The 27,980-nt window shown below is 40.5% G+C and overlaps 1 protein-coding gene across 7 annotated transcripts in view; it reads left to right on the forward strand.

Moving 5' to 3' along the window:
* The window catches only part of LOC134338213 (adhesion G protein-coupled receptor B2-like), a 1,212,788-nt gene that overhangs the window by 217,984 nt on the left and 966,824 nt on the right, over positions 1 to 27,980 (forward strand). For all 7 annotated transcript variants that reach the window (XM_063033890.1, XM_063033884.1, XM_063033886.1 and 4 more), the window contains one exon: positions 24,227 to 24,310. In XM_063033890.1, coding sequence (XP_062889960.1) covers positions 24,227 to 24,310 — 84 coding nt within the window. The remainder of the gene's footprint in view (positions 1 to 24,226; positions 24,311 to 27,980) is intronic.

The following is a 27,980-nucleotide window of genomic DNA, read 5'->3' on the forward strand; positions in this document are numbered from 1 at the left end:
ACAGAAAAGATGCAAATTAGGTTGAAAGAGTACAGAAAAAATTTACAAGGATGTTGTTGGAACTGGAGGGTCTGAGTTATCAGGCAAGTGTGAATAGGTTAGGGCATTATTCCCTAGAACATGGAAGAAAGCAGGGAGATTTGATAGAGGTTTGATATGAAGGGTATAGGTTGGGTAAATGCAAGCAGGCTTTTTCCACTGAGGTTGGGTGAAATGTTTAAGAGTAACATAAGAAGAAACTTCTTCACTCAGGGGATGGTCAGAGTGTGAAATGAGCTACCAGCGCAAATGATGGATGCGATTTCAATTTCAACATCTTCAGATACATAAAGTGTAAAAGAGAGGTGAGAGTCGCCACTGGAAAACAATGCTGGAGAGGTAGTAATGTGCAACAAGGAAATGGCGAATGAACTGAATAAGTATTTTGAGACAGTCTTCACTGTGAAAGACTCTAGCAGTAAGTTCCAGGGGTCAAGTGGCATGGTGTGTTAAATTACCAAAACTAAAGTGAAGGTTTTTGGGAAACTGAAAGGTCTGAAGATAGATAAGTTACCTGGACCAGATGGTGTACACCTAGCGTTCTGAAAGAGGTGACTAAAGAGATTGTGGGGCATTAGTAATGATCTTTCAAGAAACACTGGATTCTGGAAAGGTTCTAGAAGACTGAAAAATTGCAAATGTTATTCCACTCTTCAGGAAGGGTGAGAGGCAAAAGAAAGGAAACTATAGGCCAGTTAGTCTGACCTCAGTGGTTGGGAAGATGTTGGAGTTGATTATTATGGATGAGGTCTCAGGGTACTTGGAGGCACATGCTAAAATAGACCATGGTCAGCATGGTTTCCTTGAACCACTAAAACTCCCCCCTACCCCGTGCCCTTAATGTTAAGGCAATCCTAGTTAATACATTGAAGATTGAAATTCTCCAGTACAATAACCCTTTTACTTACTGTATCTCTTTAGTTTTTGAGAGATACAGCACTCTTACTGGCCCTTCTTGCATAATGAGCTCACGTCACCCAATTGCACCCATGTAACCTATAAATCTACCTGGACTTGCTTTCAAGGACTCTTCATCTCATGTTCTCGATGTTTATTGCATATTTATTTATTTATGCATTATTATTATTGTTTCTTTTTCTTTTTGTATTTGTGCATAATTTGATGTGTTTTTTTTTTGCACATTGGTTGTTGTCCGTTCTGTTGTATGTGATGTTTCATTAACTCTATTGTGATTGCACACAAGAAAATGAATCTCAGTTGTATATGGTGATATATACATATGTACTTTGATAATAAATGTCCGTTGAACTTTGCACAGTGTATGGGTGAGATGTGTGGGTCTGAAAAATGGATATGGCAAGGAAATGGTTAACAGTTAGGAATTTGTGGGTCTGTCCTGTGTGTTGGGCAAATTGACCCTTGATACTAGATAAGGGGAGAGCAATGTGACTCTGGTCTACCTGACAACATGGCCTGAAAGCACAGTAAAAGAGCTGATTTGTGTAAAAGTAATTAATCACCTTGTCTCTAAAGAACATTTTTTTTTACATTGTTTGGTTGTAAGATTAATAGAATGCATTGTCCCTGAGGAGGCAGAGGCCGATTGTTGGAGGTCACCTGACCAAAAGGTTAGGGTTGTGTAAACGTCGGATTGGATGCCTCGCCCCTACCAGCTGGACTGGGAGGTGGCGATAGTGCTATAAAAGGTGGGCAAGTTCTCTCTTGGGCAGACCACTCGCCTGGGTCCCACCTTCCGGCCGAGCAGCTGAACCGACGACAAGGACCCCACCCTAGCCAGTCCATGGTCAATCGTCTGCCTCAGGGACCACGCAGATGTTGCTAAGTATACTCGGCGGTGTAGACTACTGGGGGTTGCTTCAGTTAGCCCCACCTATTAGTGGTGTCCGTAGTGTATGATATAAAGCATTTCCCCCAACTCTCTATTTTTTTCTTCTCTGTACTAACAATAAAGTGAGTCTCGGAGGAACTACCAAGTCTGGGTCCATTTGTTCAAGTGAAACCAAATAGTTGCAGCATCCACTTGTTACGGTTATACTTATTTGGGTATCAGTTTATGTGGAACAATCAGTTTCTCCAAAATATTAACTTCAATTTTCTCTTCAAACTGATATTGGTACTTCATTCTTTTCTATGTTGCTTGTTGTCTGGTAAGCAGCAGTATTGTTTCTTCTTCTCAATTTTGAAATCCCAGAGGATTGAGGCTAACTTACTATAGTTTTGTTAAATCTAAGTTGACTGATAAGAGGTATACAACTTTATGAGGGGAACAGATCAGGTAAATTCAAGCAGGCTTTTTCCACTGAGGTTCGGTGGTACTAGATCTAAAGGTCATGGGTTAGCAGTGAAAGGTGAAATGTTTAAGGATAGCATGAGGAGGAGCTTCTGCACTCAGAAGGTGGTGAGAGTGTGGAATGAGCTGTCAGCAGAAATGGTGGATTTGTGCCTATGAAAAGTATTCACCCCCTTGGAAGTTTTCATGTTTTATTGTTTTACAACAGTAAATCATGATGGATTTAATTTGGCAGTTTTTGGCATTGATCAACAGATAAAGACTCTTTGTGTCTAAGTTAAAACATATTTCCAGAAAGTGATCTAAATTAATTATAGATATAAAACACAAAATAATTGATTGCATAAGTATTCACCCCCTTCAAGTCAGAATTTAGACTATAAGACCATTTAGTAGATGTACCTTTGGCAGCAGTTATAGCCTTGAATCTGTGTTGATAGGTCTCTATCAGCTTTGCATGTCTGGACACAGCAATTTTTCCCCATTTTTCTTTACCGAACTGCTCAAGCTCTGTCAGATTGCATTGGGATCATGAGTGAACAGCCCTTTTCAAATCCAGTCACGAATTCTCAATTAGATTGAGGTCTGGACTCTGACTTGGCCACTCCAGGACATTAACTTTGTTCTTTTTGAGCCATTGTAGCTTTGACTTGGGGTCATTGTCTTACAAGAGAACTAATCTTCTCCCAAGTCGCAGTTCTCTAGCAGACTCCATCAGGTCTTCCTCCAAGATTTCCCTGTATTTTGCCGCATTTATTTTACCCCCTAGCTTCACAAACCTTCCAGGGCCTGCAGCAGTGAAGCATCCCCACAGCATGGTGCAGCCACCACCATGCTTCACGGTAGGATTGCTGTGTTTTTGATGATGTGCAGTATTTGACGTATGCCAAAGTGTTTGGTCTTATGGTCAGAAAGATCAATTTTGGTTTCATCAGAGCATACAACCTTCAGAGCCCCCCACATACCTTCCAGCAAACTCTAGCCAAAAATCCTTGAGTTTACAGCTATATAGGACCCTGGTCAGGCCCCACTTGGAGTACTGTGCTCAGTTCTGGTCGCCTCACTACAGGAAGGATATGGAAACCATAGAAAGGGTGCAGAGGAGATTTACAAGGATTGGGGAGCATGCCTTATGAAGACAGGTTGAATGAACTCGGCCTTTTCTCCTTGGAGCGACGGAGGATGAGAGGTGACATGATAGGGGTGTATAAGATGATGAGAGGCATTGATCGTGTGGATAGTCAGAGGCTTTTTCCCAGGGCTGAAATGACTGCCACAAGAGGGCACGGGTTTAAGGTGCTTGGGAGCAGGCACAGAGGAGATGTCAGGGGTACGTTTTTTATGCGGAGAGTGGTGAGTGAGTAAAATGGGCTGCTGGCAACGGTGGTGGAGGCGGATAAGATAGGATATTTTAAGAGACTTTTGGATACGTACATGGAGCTTAGGAAAATAGAGGGCTATGGGTAACCCTAGTAATTTCTAAGGTAGGGACATGTTCAGCACACCTTTGTGGGCTTTAGGACCTGTATTGTGCTGTCGGTTTTCTATGTTTCTATGTTTTTATTTCAACAGTGGCTTTCTCTTTGCCACTGTCCATAAAACTGCAACTGGTAAAGTACCTGGACAGCAATTATTGTGTAGTCTCTCTCACCTCAGCAACTAAAGCATATAACTTCTCCAGAGTTGTCATAGGTCTCCTGGTGGCCTCCCTCACTCGTCCCTTTCTTGCATGGTCACTCAGTTTTTGAGGATGGTCTGCTCTAGGCTGATTTACAGCTCTGCCATGTTATTTCAATTGGAGCAGAATAAGGCCATTAGGCCCATCGTGTCTGCTCTGTCTTTCAATCATGGGTGATCCTTTTTTCCTTTCCTCAGCCCCACTCCCCAGACTTCTATCTGTAACCTTTGATGCCATGTCCAATCTGGAACCTATCAAGCTCTGCCTTAAATACACCCAGCAACCTGGCCTCCACAGCTGCCTGTGGTAATAAATTCCACAATTTCACCACCTTCTGGCTAATGAAGTTTCTCCACAAATCTGTTTTGAAAGGGCGCCCTTCTATCCTGAGGCTGTGCCTTCTTGTCATAGAAACATAGAAAACCTACAGCACAATACAGGCCCTTCAGCCTATAATGTTGTGCCAAACATGTACTTACTTTAGAAATTACCTAGGGTTACCCATAGCCCTCTATTTTTCTAGGCTTCATGTACCTGTCCAGGAGTCTCTTAAAAGACCCTATCATATCTGCCTCCACTACCACTGCCGGCAGCCCATTCCATGCACTCACCACTCTGCATAAAAAAACATACCCCTGACCTCTCCTCTGTACCTACTTCCAAGCACCTTAAAACTGTGCCCTCTCGTGCTAGCCATGTCAGCTGTCGGGAAAAGCCACTGACTATCCACACGATCAATGCCTCTCATCATCTTATACACCTCTGTCAGATCACCTCTCATCCTCCGTCGCTCCAAGGAAAAAAGGCCGAGTTACCTCAACCTATTTTCATAAGGCATGCTCCCCAATCCAGGCAACATCCTTGTAAATCTCCTCCTCACCCTTTCTATAGTTTCCACATTCTTCCTGTAGCGAGGTGACCAGAACTGAGCACAGTAGTCCAACTGGGGTCTGACCAGGGTCCTATATAGCTCCAGCCGTCTCGACTATGTCTTGCCACTGGGTCCAGATAGGCCGGGACGAGAGAATGAGGCTGACGACCTGCGCAACTCTCCCTCACTTTAATCCAAGTCAAGCGCAAGTCATGACTTCAAACCCAACGCGGAAGAAAGTGATGGTGCTCAACCTTGGCACATGGGACGTGAGAACTCTGCGAGATAACATCAAGGCAGACAGACCAGAGAGAAGAACTGCACTGGTTGCAAAAGAGCTAGCTCGCTACAACGTGGACATAGCAGCTCTCAGCGAAACACGCCTAGCAGACAAGGGCCAGCTGACAGAACATAGTGGTGGATACACGTTCTTCTGGAGCGGTCGCAGCAGCGCTGAACATCGAGAAGCAGGCGTGGGATTTACCATCAATTCTAACCTCGCCCGTAAACTCACCAAGCACCCAGAGAGCATCAACGACTGCCTGATGACACTTCAGCTCCCACTTGCAAACAAGAAGAGTTCTACGCTGATTAGTGCCTACGCTCCCACCATGACCAACCCAGATGACATTAAAGACAAGTTCTATGAAGAACTCGACGCCCTCATCTCAGCAATCCACAGTCAGAGAAGCTCATCGTTCTCAGCGACTTCAATGCCAGAGTAGGGACAGACTACCAAACCTGGGAAGGGATCATTGGAAGACACGGCACTGGCAAGTGTAACAGCAACGGCCTTCTGCTCCTCAAGGCGTGTGCCACACACGACCTTGTCATCACCAACACCCTGTTCCGCTTACCCACCCGTAAGACGACGTCATGGATGCACCCACGCTCGAAGCACTGGCATCTGATTGACTACATCATCACCAGGAAGAGGGACAGGATGGATGTCAGAGTGACGAGAGCCATGTGTGGTGCCGTCTGTTGGACCGACCACCGCCTCATTGTGTCCAAGTTCAGGCTTCGCATTCTGCCCATGAGAAGACCCCAAGGGCAGAAGACTGCAAAGAGGTTGAATGTCTCCAAGCTGAAAAGCAGCAGGGTTGCAGAAGAATTCGTCGATGACCTTGAAGACAGACTGCCAGACACACCACAGGAAGACGGGACCAGCGTTGAGGAACAGTGGACGGCCTTCAGAGACGCTGTCTACACTACCGCCCTCGAACATCTCGGACCAGCAACCCGCAGAAACCAAGACTGGTTCGATGAGAATGATGAAGAAATCCAGGCACTACTAACGGAGAAACATCAACATTACAGAGAGCATCAGAACGACCCCACGTCGCTAGCCAAGAAAGATGCCTTTACCAACGCAAGAAGAAAGGTGCAGAAAAAACTTCGCGAGCTGCAGGACAGCCGGTTCAGCAAGAAGGCGATGAAATCCAGGGCTATGCAGACAGCCACGACATAAAGCGCTTCTACGATGCGCTTAAGGCTGTATACGGACCCCAGTCCTCCGGCTCCTCACCCCTCCTCAACGCAGATGAGATGCAGCTGCTGACAGAGAAGAAGCAGATTCTGGATCGGTGGGCTGAGCACTTTAACAACGTCCTTAACCGCCCTGCCGACATCAACGACGAGGCCATTGCCCGCCTGCCCCAGGTAGAGATCAACAAGAACCTTGACACCCTCCCCACAGTAGATGAAGTCAGGAAGGCAGTGAAGCAACTCTCCTGTGGCAAAGCGCCAGGACCCGATGCAATCCCTGCTGAGGTATACAAAGCAGGAGGCCCTGTCATGATGCAAAAGCTGACTGTACTCTTCCAGTCCATGTGGAAAAAGGGACAGGTCCCGCAACAGCTGAAAGATGCCAGCATAGTCCACATCTACAAGAGGAAAGGCAACCACCAGTCTTGCGACAACCACCGAGGCATCTCCCTCTTGTCCATTGCGGGGAAGATTGTGGCCCGTGTCCTGCTCAACCGCCTTCTCCAACATCTTGAGCAAGGCCTGCTCCCAGAAAGCCAGTGCGGCTTCCGTGCTGAACGTGGGACCGCGGACATGATTTTTGCTGCGCGCCAACTCCAGGAAAAATGCCAGGAGCAACACAGCGACCTCTTCGTGACCTTTGTCGATCTAACCAAGGCTTTCGATACGGTCAGCAGAGAAGGCTTGTGGAAGATCATGGAGAAGTTTGGTTGCCCCAGCAAGTTCATCACAATCGTCCGGCAATTCCACGATGGTATGATGGTGAAAGTTCTGGATGACGGCGACGAGTCGGAGGCCTTCCCAGTGACAAATGGCGTCAAACAAGGCTGCGTTCTTGCCCTGACTCTGTTCAGTATGGTATTCTCTGCCATGCTGACAGATGCCTTCCATAACTACGAAGAAGGAATTCACGTCAGATACAGGACTGACGGCAGGTTGTTCAACCTTCGGCGCCTGCAGGCAGTTACAAAGGTGCGAGAGACTGTCATCAGAGACTTGTTGTTTGCTGATGACTGCGCACTCAACGCCAGCACAGAGCAGGAGATGCAGCGTGAAATGGACTGCTTCTCACAAGCCTGCAACAACTTCGGTCTCACTATCAGCACCAAAAAGACCGAAGTTATGTACCAGCCTGCCCCAGGAAAGCCATACCAGGAGCTGCACATCACGGTGAAGGGCCAGAACCTCCAGGCAGTCGACAAATTCACCTACCTGGGCAGCATACTCTCTCACGCAGTGAACATAGACGCTGAAGTCAACAACAGGATTGCCAAAGCCAGCGCCGCCTTTGGGAGACTCCGTGAGAGCGTCTGGGAGTGGAGAGGACTCAGCCTTACCACCAAGCTGAAGGTCTACTGTGCAGTGGTCCTTACCACCCTCCTTTACGCCAGCGAGACCTGGACTGTCTACAGCAGACACGCCAAACAGCTCAACCACTTTCACCTGAGCTGTCTCCGCAGATTCATCCACATCAGGTGACAGGACAAAGTCCCCGACACGGAAGTCCTGGAACGAGCTGGGCTCTGCAGTGTCTACACCCTCCTGCTGAAAGCCCAAGCCAGGTGGGCTGGACATGTGGTCAGAATGACAGACGGCCGATTGCCTAAGCAGCTACTGCACGGAGAACTGTGTCAGGGCAAGCGCTCAGTCGGGGGGCAGAAGAAACGTTACAAAGACTGCCTCAAAGCGTCCCTCAAAGGCCTGGGTGTCAACATCAACACGTGGGAGATGCTTGCCCTCGACCGTCCACCTTGGCGCAGCAAGATCACCACAGGAGCCCGTGCAGCTGAAGTCAGGCGCATCATCGAGGCGCAACGAAAGCGTGCTGTGCGCAAGGCCCGAGCAGCATCCACTGCCACGACAGCACCCACCCGCTTGTACCCCACATGTGGGCGAGCCTTCAGGGCCCGGATTGGCCTCATCAGTCACCTCCGGACCCACAGCCACCAATCTCCCATTTGACTTTGAAGCCATGGTCATCTTTGACTACGAAGGACGAACAACAACAACAACAACATAGCTGTAACATTACCCCTCAGCTTTTGAACTCAATCCCACGGTTGATAAAAGCCAATGAACCGTATGCCTTCTTAACCACAGAGTCAACCTGCGCAGCAGCTTTGAGTGTCCTATGGACTCAGACCCCAAGATTTATTTCTACTATTAAAGTACATGACCATGCAATTTCCAACATTGTATTTCATTTGCCACTCTCTTGGCCATTCTCCTAATCTGTCTAAGTCTTTCTGCACCCTACCTGTTTCCTCAACACCACCTGCTCCTCCACCAATCTTTGTATCATCTGCAAACTTGGCAACAAAGCCATAATTTCATCATCGAAATCATTGATATGCAGCATAAAAAGAAGCGGCCCCAACACTGACCCCTGCGGACTACCACAAGTCACCGGCAGCCAACCAGAAAAGGATCCTTTTATTCTTACTCACTTCCTCCTAATAATCAGCCAATACTCTAACCATGCCAGTAACTTTCCTGTATTGCCATGGGCTCTTATATTGGTAAGCATCCTTACGTGTGGCAACTTATCAACGTCCTTCTGAAAGTCCCAAATACACAACATCCACTGCATTCCCTTTATCCATCCCACATGCAATTTCCTCAAAGAATTCCAACATGTCCGTCAGGCAAAAAGTTCCCCATAAGGAAACCATGCTGACTTTGTCCTATCTTGTCCTGTGCCACCATGTACTCCATACCTCATCCTAAAAAATTAACTGCAACATCTTTCCAACCACTGAGGTCAGGCTAAAAGGTCTATAATATCCTTTCTGCTGCCTTCCTGTTTTCTTAAAGATTGGAGTGACATTTGCAGTTTTCCAGTCTGCTGGCACCATGCCAGAGTCCAATGATTTTTGAAAGATTATTACTAATGCCTCCACTATCTCAACCAGTACCTCTTTCAGTTCATCTGGTCTGGGTGACTTATGTACCCTAGGTCTTTCAGCTTTTTGAGCACCTTCTCCCTTGTAATAGTGACTGCAGTCACTTCTTTTCTCTCACATCCTTCAACATCTTGCACACTGCTAGTGTCTTCCGCAGGGAAGACTGGTGCAAAATACTGATTTAATTCATCGGCCATCTCCTTGGCCCCCTGTTATTATTTCCTCAGCCTCATTTTTCAGCAGTCCTATATCCTCTCTTGTCTCCCTTTTATTTTTTACATACTTGAAAAAGCTTTTACTATCCACTTTGGTGTTATTTGTAGAATCATCTTTTCCCTCCTGAAGGTTCTTTTAGTTGCTCTCTGTAGGGTTTTAAAAGGTTCCCAATCCCCTGTTTCCCCATTAATTTTTGCTTTATTGTATGCTGTCCCATTTGCTTTTACATTAGCTTTGACTTCCTTTGTCAGCCACAGTTGTACTATTTTGCCATTTGAATGTTGCTTTGTTTTTGGAATACATACGTCCTGCAATTATTTCTTGATGATTGACTTAACTTTATACCAAGAGACATTCAGTGACTTGGAAATTTTCCTGAATCTATCTCCTGACTGTGCTTTTCTTTTCCAATATTTGTATTAATTTATATATATAAGAATACAGAGTACAGGAGAAAAAATATATGTCAATACATTAAACTAAATCACATATAAAGACTCCTTACCTTATATTCATACAAGTCAATTAGTTCATAACATTGAAAAATAATAATTTTATTATATTAAAAAAATCTAACCCACTACCAAGACTGAAGCTGATTAGTAGAAAAAAAAGAAAAAAGATTTTTAGTCATCATCTGTGCTTTAACAGCAAATCAAAGGTTTTGAAAATAATTCAGAAAAGGTCCCCACAATGTTTGAAAGTCTTGATTAGATTCAAAAATTGAACATCTGATCTTATCTAAATTTAAACATGACATCACATCACATAACCATTGGACGTGAATAGGAGGGTCCACATCTTTCCATTTAAGCAAAAGCGTCCTTCTGGCCATAAGAGACTTAAAAGCCAAAATGCGCAAATCAGTTGGCTCCAAAATAATATCCTTTTCTCCAACAATACCAAATAAAGCAGTCAAAGGATTAGGCTTGAAATTTGCTTTAAAAAGTATCGAAAAGGTTTGAAATACTTCTTTCCAATATTTTCCAAGACTTGGGCATGTCCAAAACATATGAATGAGTGAAGCTTATCCATTATTACATTTATCACAATACGGAGATATAGCTAAATAAAAACGAGACAACTTATCCTTCGTCATATGGGCCTTATGGACCGCTTTAAATTGAAGGAGAGAGTGACGGGCACATAACGATGAAGTGATGACCAATTTAAAAATTTGAATCCAAGTTTCCTCAGAAATTGAAGTCTGTAAATCTTGTTCCCAAAGATTTTTAATTTTAACACTTCTCATTCCCAACAGCATATTATAAATATTAGATATAGATCCATTATAAAAAGGTTTCAGATTAAAGATTACATCTAGTAGATTCTTATCAGGACTTTTAGGAAATGTACTTATTTGAGACGGTAAAAAATCTGTTATTTGTAGATATCGAAAAAAATGCATTTTGGGTAAACTATATGTAGTTGACAATTGTTCAAATGAAAAAAAAACTTCCTTCTACAAACAAGTCCTGAAAGCATTTAATACTTAATCTATCACATTCTTTAAAAGCCACATCAATCATAGAGGGTTTAAAAAATAGTTAGAAAAAATGGGACTCGAAAGAGAAAATCTCAATAAGCCAAAGTATTTTCGGAATTGTATCCAAATCCTCATAGTGTGTTTAACTACCAGATTATCAGTTAACTTACTCAAAGACAAAGGAAGTGAGGATCCAAGAAGAGAAATAATAGAGAATTTATTACCAGAATTAGCTTCTAAAAAAAATCCACATCGGGCAATCCTCACGATTTATATAAAATAACCAAAATGTAAGATTTCTTATATTAACTGCCCAATAATAAAATCTAAAGTTTGGTAAGGCTAATCCTCCACTCTTTTTATCTTTCTGAAGATGAATTTTATTTAATCTAGAACGCTTATTCTTCCATATATAAGAAGATATAATAGAGTCAAGAGAATTTAAAAAGTATTTAGGAATGAAAACCGGCAATACCTGAAAAAGATATATAAATTTAGGTAATATATTCATTTTGATAGAGTTAATTCGACCAATTAATGATAACGAAAGAGGTGACCAATTTGATAGTATTCTTTTTACATGATTCAATAGAGTAAGAAAATTTTCTTTAAATAGGCACTTATAATTTTTAGTGATTGTTACACTGAAATAGGTAAGTTGGTTTCTTACAATTTTAAAAGAAAAGTTAGAATTTGTTGGTATCAAATTGTTCAAAGGGGAAAGTTCACTTTTATGTAGGTTTAATTTATAACCTGAAAACTGGCTAAAACAGGAGAGTAAAGAAAGCACATGGGGTAATGAAGTCTCAACATTAGAAATAAATAAAAGCAAATCATCAGCATACAACGAGACTTTATGAATAGTGTCTCTCCTTAAAATACCGGTGATATCGTTAGATTCTTGAAAAGCAATGGCTAAAGGTTCTAAGGCCAGATCAAAAAGCAAAGGGCTCAACGGACAACCTTGTCTAGTGCCACGTTGAAGCTTAAATAGTTTGGAGTATTGAAAATTAGTGATAACCCTAGCAGAAGGGGCTAGATAAAGTCATTTAATCCACTGAATGAAAACAGGTCCAAAATTAAATTTTTCTAAAGTTTTAAATAAATAATTCCATTCAACTCTGTCGAAAGCTTTCTCAGCATTTAGGGATACCTCACATTCCGAAACCATGTTAGAAGGAGATAAATAACATTTAATAACCGGGGAATATTAAAGTGAGAATATCAATTTTTGATAAATCCGGTTTGGTTATCAGAAATGACAGATGGTAAAATATTTTCAATCCTAGGGGCCAAAACTTTAGATAAGACCTTAGCATCAACATTAAGTAAAGAAATTGATCTATAAGAAGAGCATTCAGTTGGATCCTTTTTTTTAAGAATGAGTGAAATGGAAGCCTCATAAAAAGATTGAGGAAGTCTGCCCAACTTAAATGAATCCAAAAAAACGGAACATAAATGAGGTATAAGCAGTGAGGAAAAGGTCCTGTAAAATTCTCCAGAAAATTCATCTGGACCTGGAGCTTTCCTCAAATGTAATGAGCGCACAGCCTCAGCAATTTCCTCAAAAAAGATAGGTTGTTCCAACAATTTTCTGTTGTCGGCAGAAATTGCAGGAATATTTAGTTGATCTAAAAAAAATAGTTCATTACAGTATCATCCTTAGAAGATTCAGAACTATAAAGTTTAGAGTAAAATTCTCTGAAAGTATCATTTATTTCTAAATAATCAGTTGTCCGATCACCATTAGCTTTGCATACATCTTTAATCTGTTGTTTAGCTCTAAAGGTTTTAATTTGATCAGCCAATAGTTTACCTGTTTTATCTCCATGAATATAAAATTGACTTTTATCTTTTAGGAGTTGGGTTTCAATTGGATAAGTGAAAAGAAGATCATATTTAGTTTTAATTTCAACACATCTTTTATATAAAGCAGGTTCTGGAGCCAAAGTTCTTGGTCTAACTGTTTCAGATGATTAGCTAAATCACTTCGCTCTTTATTAGCTTTCCTCTTAATACTTGCAGTATAAGAAATAATTTGTCCTCTAATATAGGCCTTAAAGGCATTCCATCTGATAAGACTAGAAGTCTCCTTTAATGTATTCTCTTAAAAAAAGGTAATTTGTCTCTCCATAAACTTTAAAAAATCTTTATCAGATAACAAAGTTAGATTAAATTGCCAAAATCTATTTGTTTGAAGAAGACCATGAAGATTTAGAGATAGAAACCCAGGAGCGTGATCTGAAACAGCAATCTCTTTACATTCACAGGATCGAACTAATGGAATCATTTGGCTATCAATAAAAAAAATCAATTCTGGAATATGTATGATGAACATGAGAAAAAAAAGAATATTCCTTATCTACTGGAGTTAAAAAATGCCAGGCATCAACAATGCCACATTTCATTAAAAAAGATTTATTAAACAGAGCTAATTTATTTGGTATCATTGGATTAAAAGCTGAGCGATCTAAACCTGGATCTAAGCAACAATTAAAGTCTCCACCCATCACCAATGAGTACAGACTTAGATCTGGCAAAAATGAAAAAAAAAACGCTCAAAGAAACCTGGATTATCTATGTTCAGAGCATATACATTGGCAAATACCATTGATCTGTTATTTAGTTTCCCTGATACTATAACAGAATGCTCATTAGTATCAGAAATTCCTGACGAAGGGTCTCGGCCCGAAACGTCGACTGTACCTCTTCCTAGAGATGCTGCCTGGCCTGCTGCGTTTACCAGCAACTTTGATGTGTGTTGCTTGAATTTCCAGCATCTGCAGAATTCTTCGTGTTTACATTTTTAAATCCATTGCACTTCAATACTATAAAACAATAAAACACAAAATCTTCCATCGAGTGTGAATACTTTTTATAGGCATTGTATGCGTTTTGATAATAAATTTTCTTCAAACTCATATGTTTAAGAGGAATTTGGATAGGTACATGGGTGGGAGGGTTTTGGAGGCTATTATATTCTGGATGCATTTTAACGACACTAGGCTCAGTATGAACTAGATGGGCTGAATGGCATGATTATGTGCTGTTGTGTTTTGTAACTCTAGGTAGTGTCTAAAGGGATGGAAGTTTAGTTTTCAGGTCTTTATTCATAGATTCAAAATATTTTAACACCATCCATCCCACATTCTATTGGAGTAAATTGAATTGTCTGAAGATCAGCTTCTGTGGAGGAAGAAATCTCAGGTAGAAACAATTAGTTGCCCATCACCGTTCACTACTTAGAATATTAGAAAGTAAGAAATTGGAGCTGGTCAATAAAGCCATTCTTCCCCTTAAATATGCAGTACCATTCATTCCAAGTCAGTAATTGACCTGTCTGTCCTCAGGCAACACACATCAAAGTTGCTGATGAACGCAGCAGGCCAAGCAGCATCTATAGGAAGAGGCGCAGTCGACGTTTCAGGCCGAGACCTTGTCTGTCCTCAGCCTCCTCTACTCCCAGGGTGAGACGAAACGTAACCTCCTCACCTGGCTGGCAGGTCTTGCCCTGCACCTCCCCTCACATTTTTATACTAATGATCCTCTGCACTTAGTCTCAATGCAAAACACAGCAAGATAACAGGGCTAGAGAAAAAGGAAAGGGTATTCTGGTGTTACTTGTTACAAAGCAAACTGAGAATCTGTTATTTTCTCATTTCCTATAACCTTCCTGGTTATGATGTTGGTGCGGCTAGTGGTATTTAGATTAATATCCCGGAATGAATGGTAGTACATATTTACGGGGCTGCGTGGCCCACATATTCATCCACCTGCCTCTACAGATGCTGCTTAACTTATAGAGTTCCTTTAGGTGGATTTTTTTTTACACCACATTCACTGGTTTCATTTCCTCCCCAGATACTGAATGTTAGATCTATGGATATCCTGTACATAGAACACATTTTAGGAGGCTGATGGTGTGGATGGGAAAAGATTTGCTGGGTGCTGTGTGGCTGCAGGTATTTTCTGTTGGATGGGAGCAGGGCATTTCCTGATGTCTTCTCTCCCTACCCCACCCTCCATCCATAATACTGGAACAATTGGAGTCTGGATTGAGAAGAATTGAGAGGGCCGAGCAGCTCACCTGCTCACACATAGTTGATGGCTGCTGTTCCCACATCTGGTCACTCTCCTGTCATAGCTATTTCTGTGATCCTCTACCACTCCCTGTCTTTGTTCATTTCTGACTCTTGGGCGATTTAAGTTATTAACATTTCTTCAGAAGCCTGTCACATCCTGGGAAATGTTTGAATTATTAAATAAGTATCTTGAGACTTCATCCTTTATTGTGATTCTAACAACTTTCTTATTACCAGTGTCAGGCAATTAGGTCATCAGTACCTTTTTCCTGTCCCTCTCCATTCTTAATTATTGAGGTCTCTGTAGCTACCCTCTAATTTACAGGAATCATTCCAGATTCCTTGGAATTTTGACAAATGATAACCAGAACATCCAATGACCCCACAACGTCTTTTAAAACCCTATGGATACAGAATGACCGAAGAAGTTTGATTTCATGCTCATCATGTCATACAACACAGAAATGAAGCCTTTAGCCTACTTTGTTGATGTTGTCCATCAAGTATTTCCTTCTTCTAATCCTGTTTACTAGCGTTTGACTGGTGATTCACATGTTCATCTTGATAATTAAGTGTTGAGAGAACTCCTGGTTCTTCCACTCATTCAAGCAGTGCAATCTTGATCCCACCATCCGGGTGAAAAATAATATTCTTCACATGTGCTCTGAACCTAACACTTCTAATATTGCACCTGTGCCCTCTAATTTTGCATCCTCTACAATGGGCGGATATTTCCTGCTATGTACTATATCTATACCACTCCAATTTGGAACAGGTCAGCTTTCTTGCTTCCAAGGAAAACCAACCTAGCCGATCCCTCCTCCCACATATCTGAAACACTCCATCCCAGACAACATCTGGATGAATCTCCTTTTCACCTTCTTGAGTGCAGTTAGATCCTGATCTGATCCAATAGTTCAATTTCTATTTAATATCTGAGAATGTATACAATATACAACTTGAAAACAGGAACATACTGAAACATGGCTGATTGGCAAGCTCCAAGAATGGGAACATACAGAACCACAGTTTATGAGTGCCACTGTAGATCAAAGATCCTGATAGGACCCTAGCTACCCCCAAAAGGAAAATAGAGATATTAGAATATGAAGAACTTAACTGTTTTGCTGATGAGCTGAGAGAAGATGCCCTCTGGCACCAATGCTTTTGCTACATTGGCGATGAGATTTCTTAGCTCTGTCTATTGCATGAAGGTTTTGCTGTTGGCATGCTTATAGTTCTCTTTTGTGACTTAAGCACATTGTTATACAATATAATAAACTTGTAATCAATGTCATCATTTTCTGATCATAGTGAAACCCTATACACTTACACCAGTTTCAGCTTCATCTTTATCTTCAGCTTTATGTTAACCATCCAGATAAACTATTTGACAGGATATTTGATTCTAAACTAATCTCCTGTTCCTTCACAAATCACCTATGTCAACCTCACAAGTATCTGCAACATGGCTTTAAACATATTTGCTATTAACATCCCAATCTATGCCTTTTTCATTTCCAGACATGAATATTTTGATTAGGCCTCTTTATGCCTCAGTGCATCCTAAATTTTGCAGTGCTGTGTCTTGTCCAATGATTACTTTATATATATGTTTACTCGTAATTGCTGCTGGTCCCATAAAATCTTCACTTTAAAATGCTTATCTTTTAGCATTTATTGCCTTTCCCTAATTGCCCTTGAAATTATGGTGGCTAGTTGCTTTTTTGCATTGCTGCAGTACTAATGATGGAGGTACTTGTTCAATGTTGCTCATATAGAGTTTCCAAAGATGATAGCAGAATGCCAAAATGCTTCCAGGTTTGATGGTGTGCAATTTGAAGAGGCATTCCTCCTCGTTCCATGTCTTTGTTGATAGTACGTATGGAGCATTAGCCTGCGCAAATAACTGCATTTTGTAGATGACATGAAAAAATGCGGAGTAGTACCAATCTCTATACATACAGTAATTTTTCTTGATCTCACTTGAAGTTCAAGAGGTATGTTACTTTCTGCAAGATACCCGGCCTCTGATCTGAGCTCCTGGTTAAAGTTTTTATGGGATTGCTTCAGTTCAGTTTCTGATTAATGATGCCCCCAGGATGTTGATGGTGGAGAACTTGCCAACAGTATCGAGAAGTGATATTCTTTCTCTCATTGGAATGGTCATTGACTGACACTTTTGCACCATGAATTTTAACTTAATGTTTATCATCTTTATGTGCAGCTACCCCTTCCTTTCAGTTTAGTTCTCTGTTATTCTTTGAGAGAGTTGACAGCTATCTAGGTCTCTTTGTGTTGTATTCCTAAGCCATAAGATATAGGAGCAGAAGTAGGCCATTCGGTCTGTCGAGTCTGCTCTGCCATTCAGTCATGGACAGATCCAATTCTTCCAGTCATCCATCCCCTGCCTTTGCCCTATACCCTTTGATGCCCTGGCTAATCAAGAACCTACCTCTGCCTTAAATACCCCAATGATTTGGCCTCCACAGCTGCTCATGGCAACAAATTCCATAGATTTACGATACCTCTGACTAAATTAATTTCTCTGCATCTCTGTTCTAAGTGGATGTCCTTAAATCCTGAAGTCGTGTCCTCTTGTCCTAGACCTCCTGACCATGGGAAATAACTTTGCCATATCTAATCTGTTCAGGCCTTTTAACATTCAGAATGTTTCTGTGAGATCCCTCCTCATTCTCCCGAACTCCAGGGAATACAGCCCAAAGGCTGCCAGACGTTCCTCATAAGGTAACCCTTTCAATCCTGGAATCATTCTCACGAATCTTCTCTGAACCCTCTCCAATGTCAGTACATCCTTTCTAAAATAAGGAGCCTAAAACTGCATAAAATACTCCAAGTGTAGTCTCACGAGTGCCTTATAGAGCCTTAACATCACATCCCTGCTCTTATATTCTATACCTCTAGAAATGAATGCCAACATTGCATCTGCCTTCTTCACCACCGACTTAGGGTATCCTGCACAAAGACTCCTAAGTCCTTTTGCATCTCTACATTTTGAATTCTCTCCCCATCTAAATAATAGTCTGCCCACAAAGTGCATAATAATACACTTTCCAACATTGTATTTAATTTGCCACTTTTTTGCCCATGCCCCTAAATTATCTTTCTGCAGGCTCTCTGTTTCCTCAACACTACCCACTCATCTACCTATCTTTGTATCATCAGCAAAGTTAGCCACAAATCATTGACATACATCTTAAAAAGCAGCGGACCCATTGCTGACCCCTGTGGAACTCTGGTAACCGGCAGCCAGCCAGAATAGGAACCCTTTATTCCCATTCTCTGTTTTCTGCCAACCAGCCAATGCTCTACCCATGCTAGTAACTTCCCTGTAATTCCATGGGCTGTTATATTGCTAAGCAGCCTTATGTGTGGCACCTTGTCAAAGACCTTCTGAAATCCATGTACCCCACATCTACTACATCTCCTTTGTCTACCCTGCTTGTAATTTCCTCAAAAAAATTGTAGTTGGTTAGTCAGGCAGGAGTACCTCCAGGTACTCCATAATCTCATCCCAACCAATTGATTCCAACAACTTCCCAACCACTGATGTCAGGCTAATAGATCTATAGTTTCCTTTCTGCTGCCTCCCACCCTTCTTAAATAGTGGGGTAACATTTACAATTTTCCAGTCATCCGGTGCAATGACTATTGATTCTTGAAAGATTATTGTTAATGCCTCCTCAGTCTCCCCAGCTACTTCCTTCAGAATCTGAGGGTGCATTCTTATCAGGTCCAGGAGTTTTATCTACCTTCCTGACCACCTTGTCGGTCGTAATTTTCACTGCACATACTTCACTTCCCTGACACTCTTGAATGTCAATGCTGCAGATGTCTTCCACTGTGAAGGCTGATGTAGCATACACATTCAGTTCCTCTGCCATCTCTGCATCTCTCATTATTATTTTCTATTGGTCCTAAATCTACTCTCAACTCTCTTTTAGCCTTTATATACTTTAAAAAAAAGCTTTTAGTGTCTTCTTTGATATTTCCTACCCAGATCTCACTTCTTCATTTTACTTTCTTCCAATACGAACTTAGATTTTTGACCAAATGTTTGGTCAATCCCACTAAGATCATCTTTGACATGTTCTCTGTATAATACCTATTTCTGTTACAAGATACAATTACTATTAATCTTAGTCTTGCACACCATGCTTGAAAAGCAAAATAACTGTAAGTGCCAAGGATTTGAAATCGAAATAGTGGCTGAGTATATCTTGCATTCTGTTTATGTCTTACGTTTGTTGAAGACTAACACGTATAGATTCCCATTCATGCTCCCTTTGTTAGCTTACAGTGCATTCTAAGTTTTCTAATGTATTAATGTATTGCGTGGATGTTTTAAAATTTGCTTAATTTTATTTTGCAAGTAGTTTGTAAGGAGTGACTATGCAATGTGACTCTATAAATGTCCAGTGAAATTGCATATTAAAACTTTTTTGGTAGCTTCTTACAATATTTCTTAGCTAATTTCTTGCTTCAGTTGATAAAATTAGTGATCAAAATATACTAGATATCTAGGTTAGAAATTGTTTTCAATATTTTAAGTGGTTTTTAGATGTCTCTCCTGAGTAAATGAAAACTGTAGTATTGGACACAAAGTGTTAAGGCACATAGAGATACTCTACTGTTGCCGTGTCTCCTGCACTGGTGGGCTGCTTTTGGTTGATGCAATTAGTAACTCCTAACCAATTGACTGATGTATTGTTAAATGCTGGTCTCAATCTTCTTTACACATATCTCTCTGAAGCTAAGCATATCAATCTGAAATAGCATGTTCAGCAACTGAACTGCTATTCTATTTTAAAGGAAATCAGACGTGGGAAATCTGAAATAAAAGCAAAGAAAAAAAAATCATGAGTCCCTGAGCTGGTCAGGTAGTTCTCATAAAGGTGTTTTCAACTCAGACTCTAACTTTGTTCCTTTTCTACTGATGCTTCAAGACCTGCTAAGACTTTCCATGATTTTCAGTTTTTATTTCAGCTGTTCTACTTCAACCCAATTGTAAAATTATTACTTTTTTGATGAGGTTATTGCAGATAATGACACTTGATAAGTATTATGTATATTTGAGAGGCATTTGCATACTTTAAGGAATTCAGAGTAAATGGATTAATACATCGGTGTATATCTGAATTGAAATTGGAATTGGCTTGAATAAGAATCAATTCTGTGAATTTAGGCATTCACAAGTGGTCATCGTTTAGTTAGCCTGTTTGGAAGAGAGGCTTACTAAACCTCCTTGCAATTCCTTTTCACCACCCGCGCCCCCCCTCCCCCGACCCCTGGAGTTGGATTTGATGAGGCATAAGAGAGCTCTTTTCAGTTACAGGTGTTATTTAAACCATTCAAAGTAGTTAAGGATCTAATAAAACATCTCTTCTGATCTACATGATTCAGCTATTCAGGTGTAAAGAATCCCGATTTTGGATTGGAAGTAAAAGATTCTTCTGTCCACTGTTAGTCAGTTAAGGTTATATGCCACAGTTTTCAGATTCAGATTAAAATCCAGATTAATTTATTGTTATACGGTATATGTACCAGGGAAAGAGGTACTTGCTATTACGGAATCATCAGCATGCAAGTAGGACCTGTTATCTGGAGTTAGAAAGTTTAACATTGCAGATAAGAAAAGTCTCTAAATCCAGAATATTTCTTGAAAACAAATCATGCTTGATGGATGGCTTTTGTAATTGAAATTAAAACATAATCAGTTACTTAAGTAATATCGAAACAGGTGCCACTGACCTCATTGATTATTTACAATTGATTAGTTTGATTGGATGTGTGGAAAAATTTTAGTTTATTGTATGCACTTGGATGTCTACTGAAGTACCTGCACACTTATTTGCAAATACAAATATAGTTTTTGATAAATGCCTTTGAACTCCATGGAACTTCCATGAATCACTAGATTCTGAATGGCTGAAAGTACAGGAGCATAATTAGGCCATTCAGCCCATTGAGTCTGCGCCACCATTATATCATGGCTGTTTTATTATCCTTCACAATCCCATTCTCCTACCTTCTCTCTATAACCTTTTACACCCTGAATAATTGACCCATCAGCCTCCTCTTTAAGAAATACAGTCAATAATTTGGCTTCCATGGCTATCTGTGGCAATGAATTCCATAGATTCACCACACTCTAGCTAAATAAATTCTTCCTCTTTTCTGTTCTAAGTGGATACCCCTCCATTCTGAGGTTGTGTCCTCTGGTCCTAAACTCTTTAGGAAACATTCTGCCGACATCTATTCCATCTGTGCCTTTCAATATTTGATAGGTTTCAAAGAGATCACCCCTCGTTCTTTAAACTCCAGCGAGTACGGTCCCAGAGCCATCATACGTTCCTTATATGTTACATTCCTCCAATCATTCTTATGAGTGTCCTCTGGAACCTCTCCAGTGCCAGCAGATCTTTTCTTAGATAAAGGGCCCAAAATTGCTCACGATACTCCAAGTGCGGTCTGACTATTGCTCTATGTTACATCCTTACTTTTACATTCTAGTCCTCTCAAAATGAACGCTAACATTGTATTTGCCTTCCTTACCACCGGCTCAACCTGAGTTAACCTTTAGGAAGTCCTACACAAGGACTACCAAGTCTCTTTGCATCTCTAATTTTTGAACTTTCTCCACATTTAAAAAATAGTCTACGCCTTAATTCTTTCTACCAAAATGCATGAAAATGACCATACTTTTTCCTACCTATATTCCTTCTGCAATTTCTGCTCATTCACACCATCTGTGTAAGTCCTCCTTCTTCCTCCACACTAATTGCCTCTCCACCTATCTTCGTGTTGTCTGCAAACTTTGCAACAAAGCCATCAATTCTGTCATCCAAATTGTAGAAATGTCATGTGAAATTGAGCAGTCCCAATACCAATCTCTGCAAAACAATACTTGTCACCAGCAGCAAACCAGAACTGGCCCCCTATATTCCCAGACTTTTCCTCCCATCATGTTGGCATCTTTCCTGTACTACCTATGGGTGCTTATTTTGATAAGCATCATCATGTGTAGCACCTGGTCAAGGGCCTTTTGAAAATCCAAGTAAACAATGTTCTCTAATGTTACTAATGGAGACTAATGATTAATAAAGTCAAAGTCTACATTCTTTCTATGAAGGGAAATCTTGCCTGACAAATCTGTTAGAGTTCTTCAAGGAAATAACAATGGTGGACAAAGTAGAGGTAGTGGATGTCATTTATTTGGATTTTTAGAAGGTGTTTGATAAATGCCACACATGAGGCTGCTTAACAAGATAAAATCCTATGATGTTTCAGGAAAGATACAGGCATGGATAGCGGAATGGCTGACAGGCAGGAGGCAGTGAGTGCGAATGAAAGGGGCCTTTTCTGGTTGGCTGCCGGTGTCTTGTGTTGTTTCTCAGGGTCGGTACTGGGACTGTTGTTTTTCATATTGTTTGTCAATGATTTGAAAGTGATGGCTTTGTGGCAAAGTTTGTGGATGATACGCAGATAGGTAGGTGGTGCTGTGGAAGCAATGCGATTGCAGCAGGACTTGGACAAATTGGAAGAAAAAAGTGGAAGATGGATTACAGTATTGGGAAATGTATGATAATGTATTTTGGTAAAAGGAACAACATTGTGGATTGTTATCTAAATAGAGAGAAGGTTCAAACATCAGAGGTACAGAGGGACTTGGGAGTCCTCATGCAAGACTCCCAGAAGGTTAATTTACAGGTTGAGCCTGTGGTAAAGAAGGCAAATGCAATGTTGGCATTTAATTCAAGGGGAATAGAATATAAAAGCATAGAGATACTGCTGAGCCATTATAAGAAACTAGTCAGGCTGCACTTGAAGAATTGTCAACAATTTTTGGCCCCATATATCAGAAAGGATGTGTTGTCATTGGGAGAGTCTAGAAGAGGTTCACGAGGTTGATTCTGGGAATGAAGGGGTTAACATATGAGGAGTATTTGGTAGCTTTGGACCTGTGCTCACTGGAATTTAGAAGAATGCGTGGGGAACTATTTATCATGTGCCTCCAAGTACCCTAAAACCTCATCGTTAATAATGAACTCAACACCTTTCAACAGTTAAAGTCAGGCTAACTGGCCTGTAATTTTCTTTCTTCTACCTCCCTCACTTCTTAGAGAGGAGTGACTTTTGCAACTTCTCAGTTCACCAGAATCATTCTAGAATCTACTGATTCTTGAAAGACCATTACTAATCCTTCCACAATCTTTACAGCCTCCTCTTTCAGACTTCTCAATTTCCCACGGACCTTCTCCTTATTAATAGCAACTACACTCACTTCTGCTCCCTGATAGTCTCAAATTTGTGGCATACTGCTAGTATCTATCAGTAAAGACATGAAAAATACTTATTTAATTACTCTCTATATATCTGAAAAATCTTTTGGTATATTTTTTATGTTATTGGCTATTACTGGCTAGTTTAGCTTCGTGGTTCATCTTTTCTCTCCTTATGCTTATATTTTAGTTGTCATCCATTGGTTTTTAAAAACTTTCTAATCCTCTACTTTCCCACTAATTTTTGCCCTTCATATGCCCTCTCTTTTGCTTTTGCTTTTATGCTATTGTCTACAGTAGCATAGTGATTAGCACAACACTTTACAGTACCAGTGACCCGGGTTCATCTCCCTCTGCTGTCTGTAAGGAGTATGTATGTTCTCTTTGTGGACTAATATGGGTTTCTATCCGCGGCTCCGATTTCCCCTCACAGTCCGAAGTCCACAGTTGGTAGGTTCATGGATTATTGTAAATTACACCATGATTACGCTAGGCTAGGGCTTGCTGGGCAATGCAGCACGGCTCAAAAGGCTGGAAGGTTCTAGACCATGCTGTAGTTCAATAAATAAATAAATAAATAAAGTATGCTTTATTCTTCTTCCTGTTTAACTTTAGATCCAAGGTTCCCTTACCTGACCACCCTTGTTCTTATTGGAATATGCCCATCCTGTACTCTGATTGGCTGGTTTTTAAACAATTCCCAGATGTCAGATATGGACTAGCCCTGTAGGTGTTGCTCCCAATCAATGACCCTTACCTCGAATCGTAACATGACCTTTCCCGATATAGTACCCTCCTGCTACGTGCTAACGCCTTTTATAGTAGCATTTTATGGAGATTAAGTTAGCTTAGTTCAAGGGGTTAAATGGGTTTATCTTCTTTTTTCAGGAAGTGAAATTAAGAAACTACGGAAAATTAGAAGGCAGCATCCAAGATCAGCTGATGACCCTGGAACATTTATGGCACAAATTGGTAATTTTACTGACTTTCCTATGTAAGAATGTTTTAGTTCCAAAATTGTAATTCAATCCTCATGTTTTATTGCCAAAAATGTAGCTTCGTAGGGTTTTAGGTACATAGATAAGCTCATTTGAATGAAATTTAAGAATAAAAAAAGAAATGAAATGCTAAAAATGGACCTAAAATTATGTTCACTTTTAAGTTTATTGCCATTCATCTGTACACATGTATACTGCCAGATGTGACAATGTTACTCCACACCAAGGTGTATAACATAGTACATATATAATCACCCACATAACACAAAAATATTGCCACAAATAGTAAGGTATATATATGATAGAAGTTAAAAAGTAGACAAGATAATGCTACTGATGCTTCATAAGTGATGGGACCTGGATAGTGGCAGGGAGTTCAGTAGTTTTATGGCCTGGGGGAAGAAGTTGTTTCCATCCTAACAGTTCTTGTCATCATGCTAAATTAAAATGCAGAAGAAAGGGAAACAACAAAATTTTGATAATAAATTTGAAGTATTTTATTATAACTTCAATATATTGCCATAGCTTCCAAGGTTTGTTAATAATTGAGATGGAGGACATATTTCAAAAAATAGCTAAATACATTGGTCTTTTTATGCCTTTAAGACTCCCGGATTTACCATGTTTTTTGGTAAAGAATTATGTCAAAATGCATATGTGAAGAGAATGGTCAACTAGTTGAATCTCTTGAATCTTAATTTCTGTTCTAGTTTCACAAGTACCTTTCAAATTGCTTTAACATTGTTGAACAGATCCAAGTTTATTAGTGAAACACAGATGGCCTCAATCTAGCATTTATCTTCTCATCACACTAACACACAACATCAATATTATTATTACTCCTCACAGACACCAACACCTCATGTCCACAATTTCTGCTGGCTTAAATTCTGAATGAGGAGGTAAAGTCCATGCTGAAGGTCTGGAGAGGTTTCCAAATACCTTTTCTCCTCATTGAAATGGGTGCTCAAGTTCCTCTTTTTAGTTTCAACAACCTTTGCATCATAACATGTCACATAGGTCTCACAAAATGCAAATGTGAGTTTATAAAATGTATTGCCTCCAAGGTTTATTCTCATAAGTGATATTATTAGTACAGGCAGACACCATATCTTCATAAGAACAGTTGGATGACTGCAGTTAGAATTGCAATCTGGCATGTTGGTTACTTGGACCATGACTATACTTGTGAGTACTTTTTCACACAGGTGAGAGTCAATTATTAGTTATTCACTCAACCTCCACTGAGAATGAAAGTGCATGGAGCAAGAGGATGTAGGTGACATTCAGACTGAATATTCCTTATCTGTAATCATTAAGGAGGACACAGAGGAGGGGGCAGTGAACTTCTAACTCATGAAATCACTAAAGTGTAGGAAGAATTATGAATGTTAGCAGGATGATATATGCAGGCCTGGGTGATATTTGCATCCCAGAGCGCTATGAGAGTAAATGTAGAAGTTTGCTGTGGTCTTGACAGAGATTTCTAAGATTTTACTGGCAACAGGTGAGGAACCAAATAACTGAAAGGCAAATTAGCTTGATACTATGAGTCAGAAAGTGAGGTAAAGCTTGTTTTCGTGACTGGAGTCAAATAACTAATGCCAAGTGGTATTCTGCAAAGATCAATTTTATGACCCTCAGTGATTTGGCTATGAGTGTACTGTAGGTGGTATGATGTTGTAGGTGACATAAAAATGTTTTGTTGTAGGAGCATTGGGCTTAAGGGTGATATTAATTAGTTGGTAAGATGGGGAGGGAAATGGCAAATAGAATTTAATCATATTAAATGCAGTAGTAGTGCTGTCAGCAGTATTGAGGTACAGAGAACACTTAGTGTGCAAGTCTGAGTCTCCCTGAAAATAAGTGGTGAAGAAGGCATTTGAGATACTTGTCTTCATTATCCAGGGAACATAATATAAACCAGGAGGTAAGGGACAATTTTATAAAACATTTGTCACTCCATAATTATAGTACTTTGTACGTTTCTGGTCACCACAACCACAGGATAGAGTGCAGAAAAGATCTGTGGGGATGTTATGAACAGAGACAGGGCTATTTTCCTTGGAACAGATGAGACTAAGAAAACTTGACAGAGATCACAGAATTAGTATGGCAGAAGGGTAAGGGGGAAGAGGAAAGAGTTCTGAGGAATTTTTTTCACTGGAGGGAATTTGGATCTGGAATATGCCACCTGAGTGGATGGTGCAAACAAGTACTTTTGCGACATTTAAGAAGCATCAGGATGATAACTTGAGTGATCAAATCATAGAAAGCTTCAGACCTAATACAGGTAAGTGGGATTAATACAGATTGTTAGTTGATGATCGGCGTGGACATAATGGATGGAAGAATTTGTTTCTGTTCTGTGCGACTATAATTCTGTGATGCTATGAAAAATAAGAATCAAAATGGATGTAAAATAATTCATGACACTAATGTTTATAATAGAGTTTTACCCTGTGTAATCACTTGAATTTTCTTCAGTGCTGGATAATGCAACTGAATTAATGTTTCATTGTAAGAGTTAATTGTTTTTGTTGGATATAATTTTAGAAAGACAGTATTTAACATATTTAATGGACAACTGTATCTTCCTCTGTTGGTCTTTGGCTAGTTACTAACTGAGCAAGCTTGCAGCTTAGTCTAATTGTGTTAAGTTTCATTCTCTGCCATTAAACAACTTGTTGACCATGCCTCCTGGTCCTAGCCTCTCCTTCCACTGTGTGCAAAAATCCATCCCTCAGATTTCCTTTGAGTTTATTCCCTCTCATCTTAAATTTATGCCTTCTAATTCCAGATTTCCATGTCCTGGTATAAATATTTTGACTATCTGCATCTGTGCCCCTCATAATTTTATAAACTTACATAAGGTCATACCTCAGTCCGTTATGTTCCAGTGAGAATAAACTCAGCCTATCCCATCTCTTCCTATAACAACAGCTCTCCATTACAGGCAACATTGCGGTGAATCTCTTCTGCACTCACTCTGACAAATCATTCCTGCAGTGCAGCAATCAGATCTATAGATTTTGTCCATCTGTTGTCTTCTTCTTTTTTTGTGTTAATCATCACTCCTCCACCTATCTTTGTATCATCAGCAAATTTAGCCACAAATCCATTAATCCCATAGTCCAAATCATTGACATACATCATAAAAAGCAGCGGTCCCAACACCAACCCCTGTGGAACTCCACTAGTAACCCGCAGCCAGCCGGAATAGAACCCCTTTATTCCCACTCTCTCTTTTCGGCCGATCAGCCAATACTCCATGAATGCTAGTAACTGCCCTGTGATTCTATGGGCTGTTATCTTGCCAAGTAGCCTTATGTGTGGCAGCTTGTCAAAAGCCTTCTGAAAATACAAGTACAACACATCTACTGCATCTCCTTTGTCTGCCCTGCTTGTAATTTCCTCAAAGAATTGCAGTAGGTTAGTCAGGCCGGATTTTCCTTTCAGGAAACCATGCTGGCTTTGGCCTATCATGTGCCTCCAGATACTCCGTTATCTCATCCCTGACAATCAATTCCAACAACTTCCCACTCACTGATTTCAGGCTAACAGGTCCATAGTTTCCTTTCTGCTGCCTCACACCCTTTTTAAATAGCGGAGTAATAGTTGCAATTTTCCAGGCATCTGGTACA

The sequence above is a fragment of the Mobula hypostoma genome, chromosome 26, assembly GCF_963921235.1.
Source record: "Mobula hypostoma chromosome 26, sMobHyp1.1, whole genome shotgun sequence".
NCBI classification, from domain to species: domain Eukaryota; kingdom Metazoa; phylum Chordata; class Chondrichthyes; order Myliobatiformes; family Myliobatidae; genus Mobula; species Mobula hypostoma.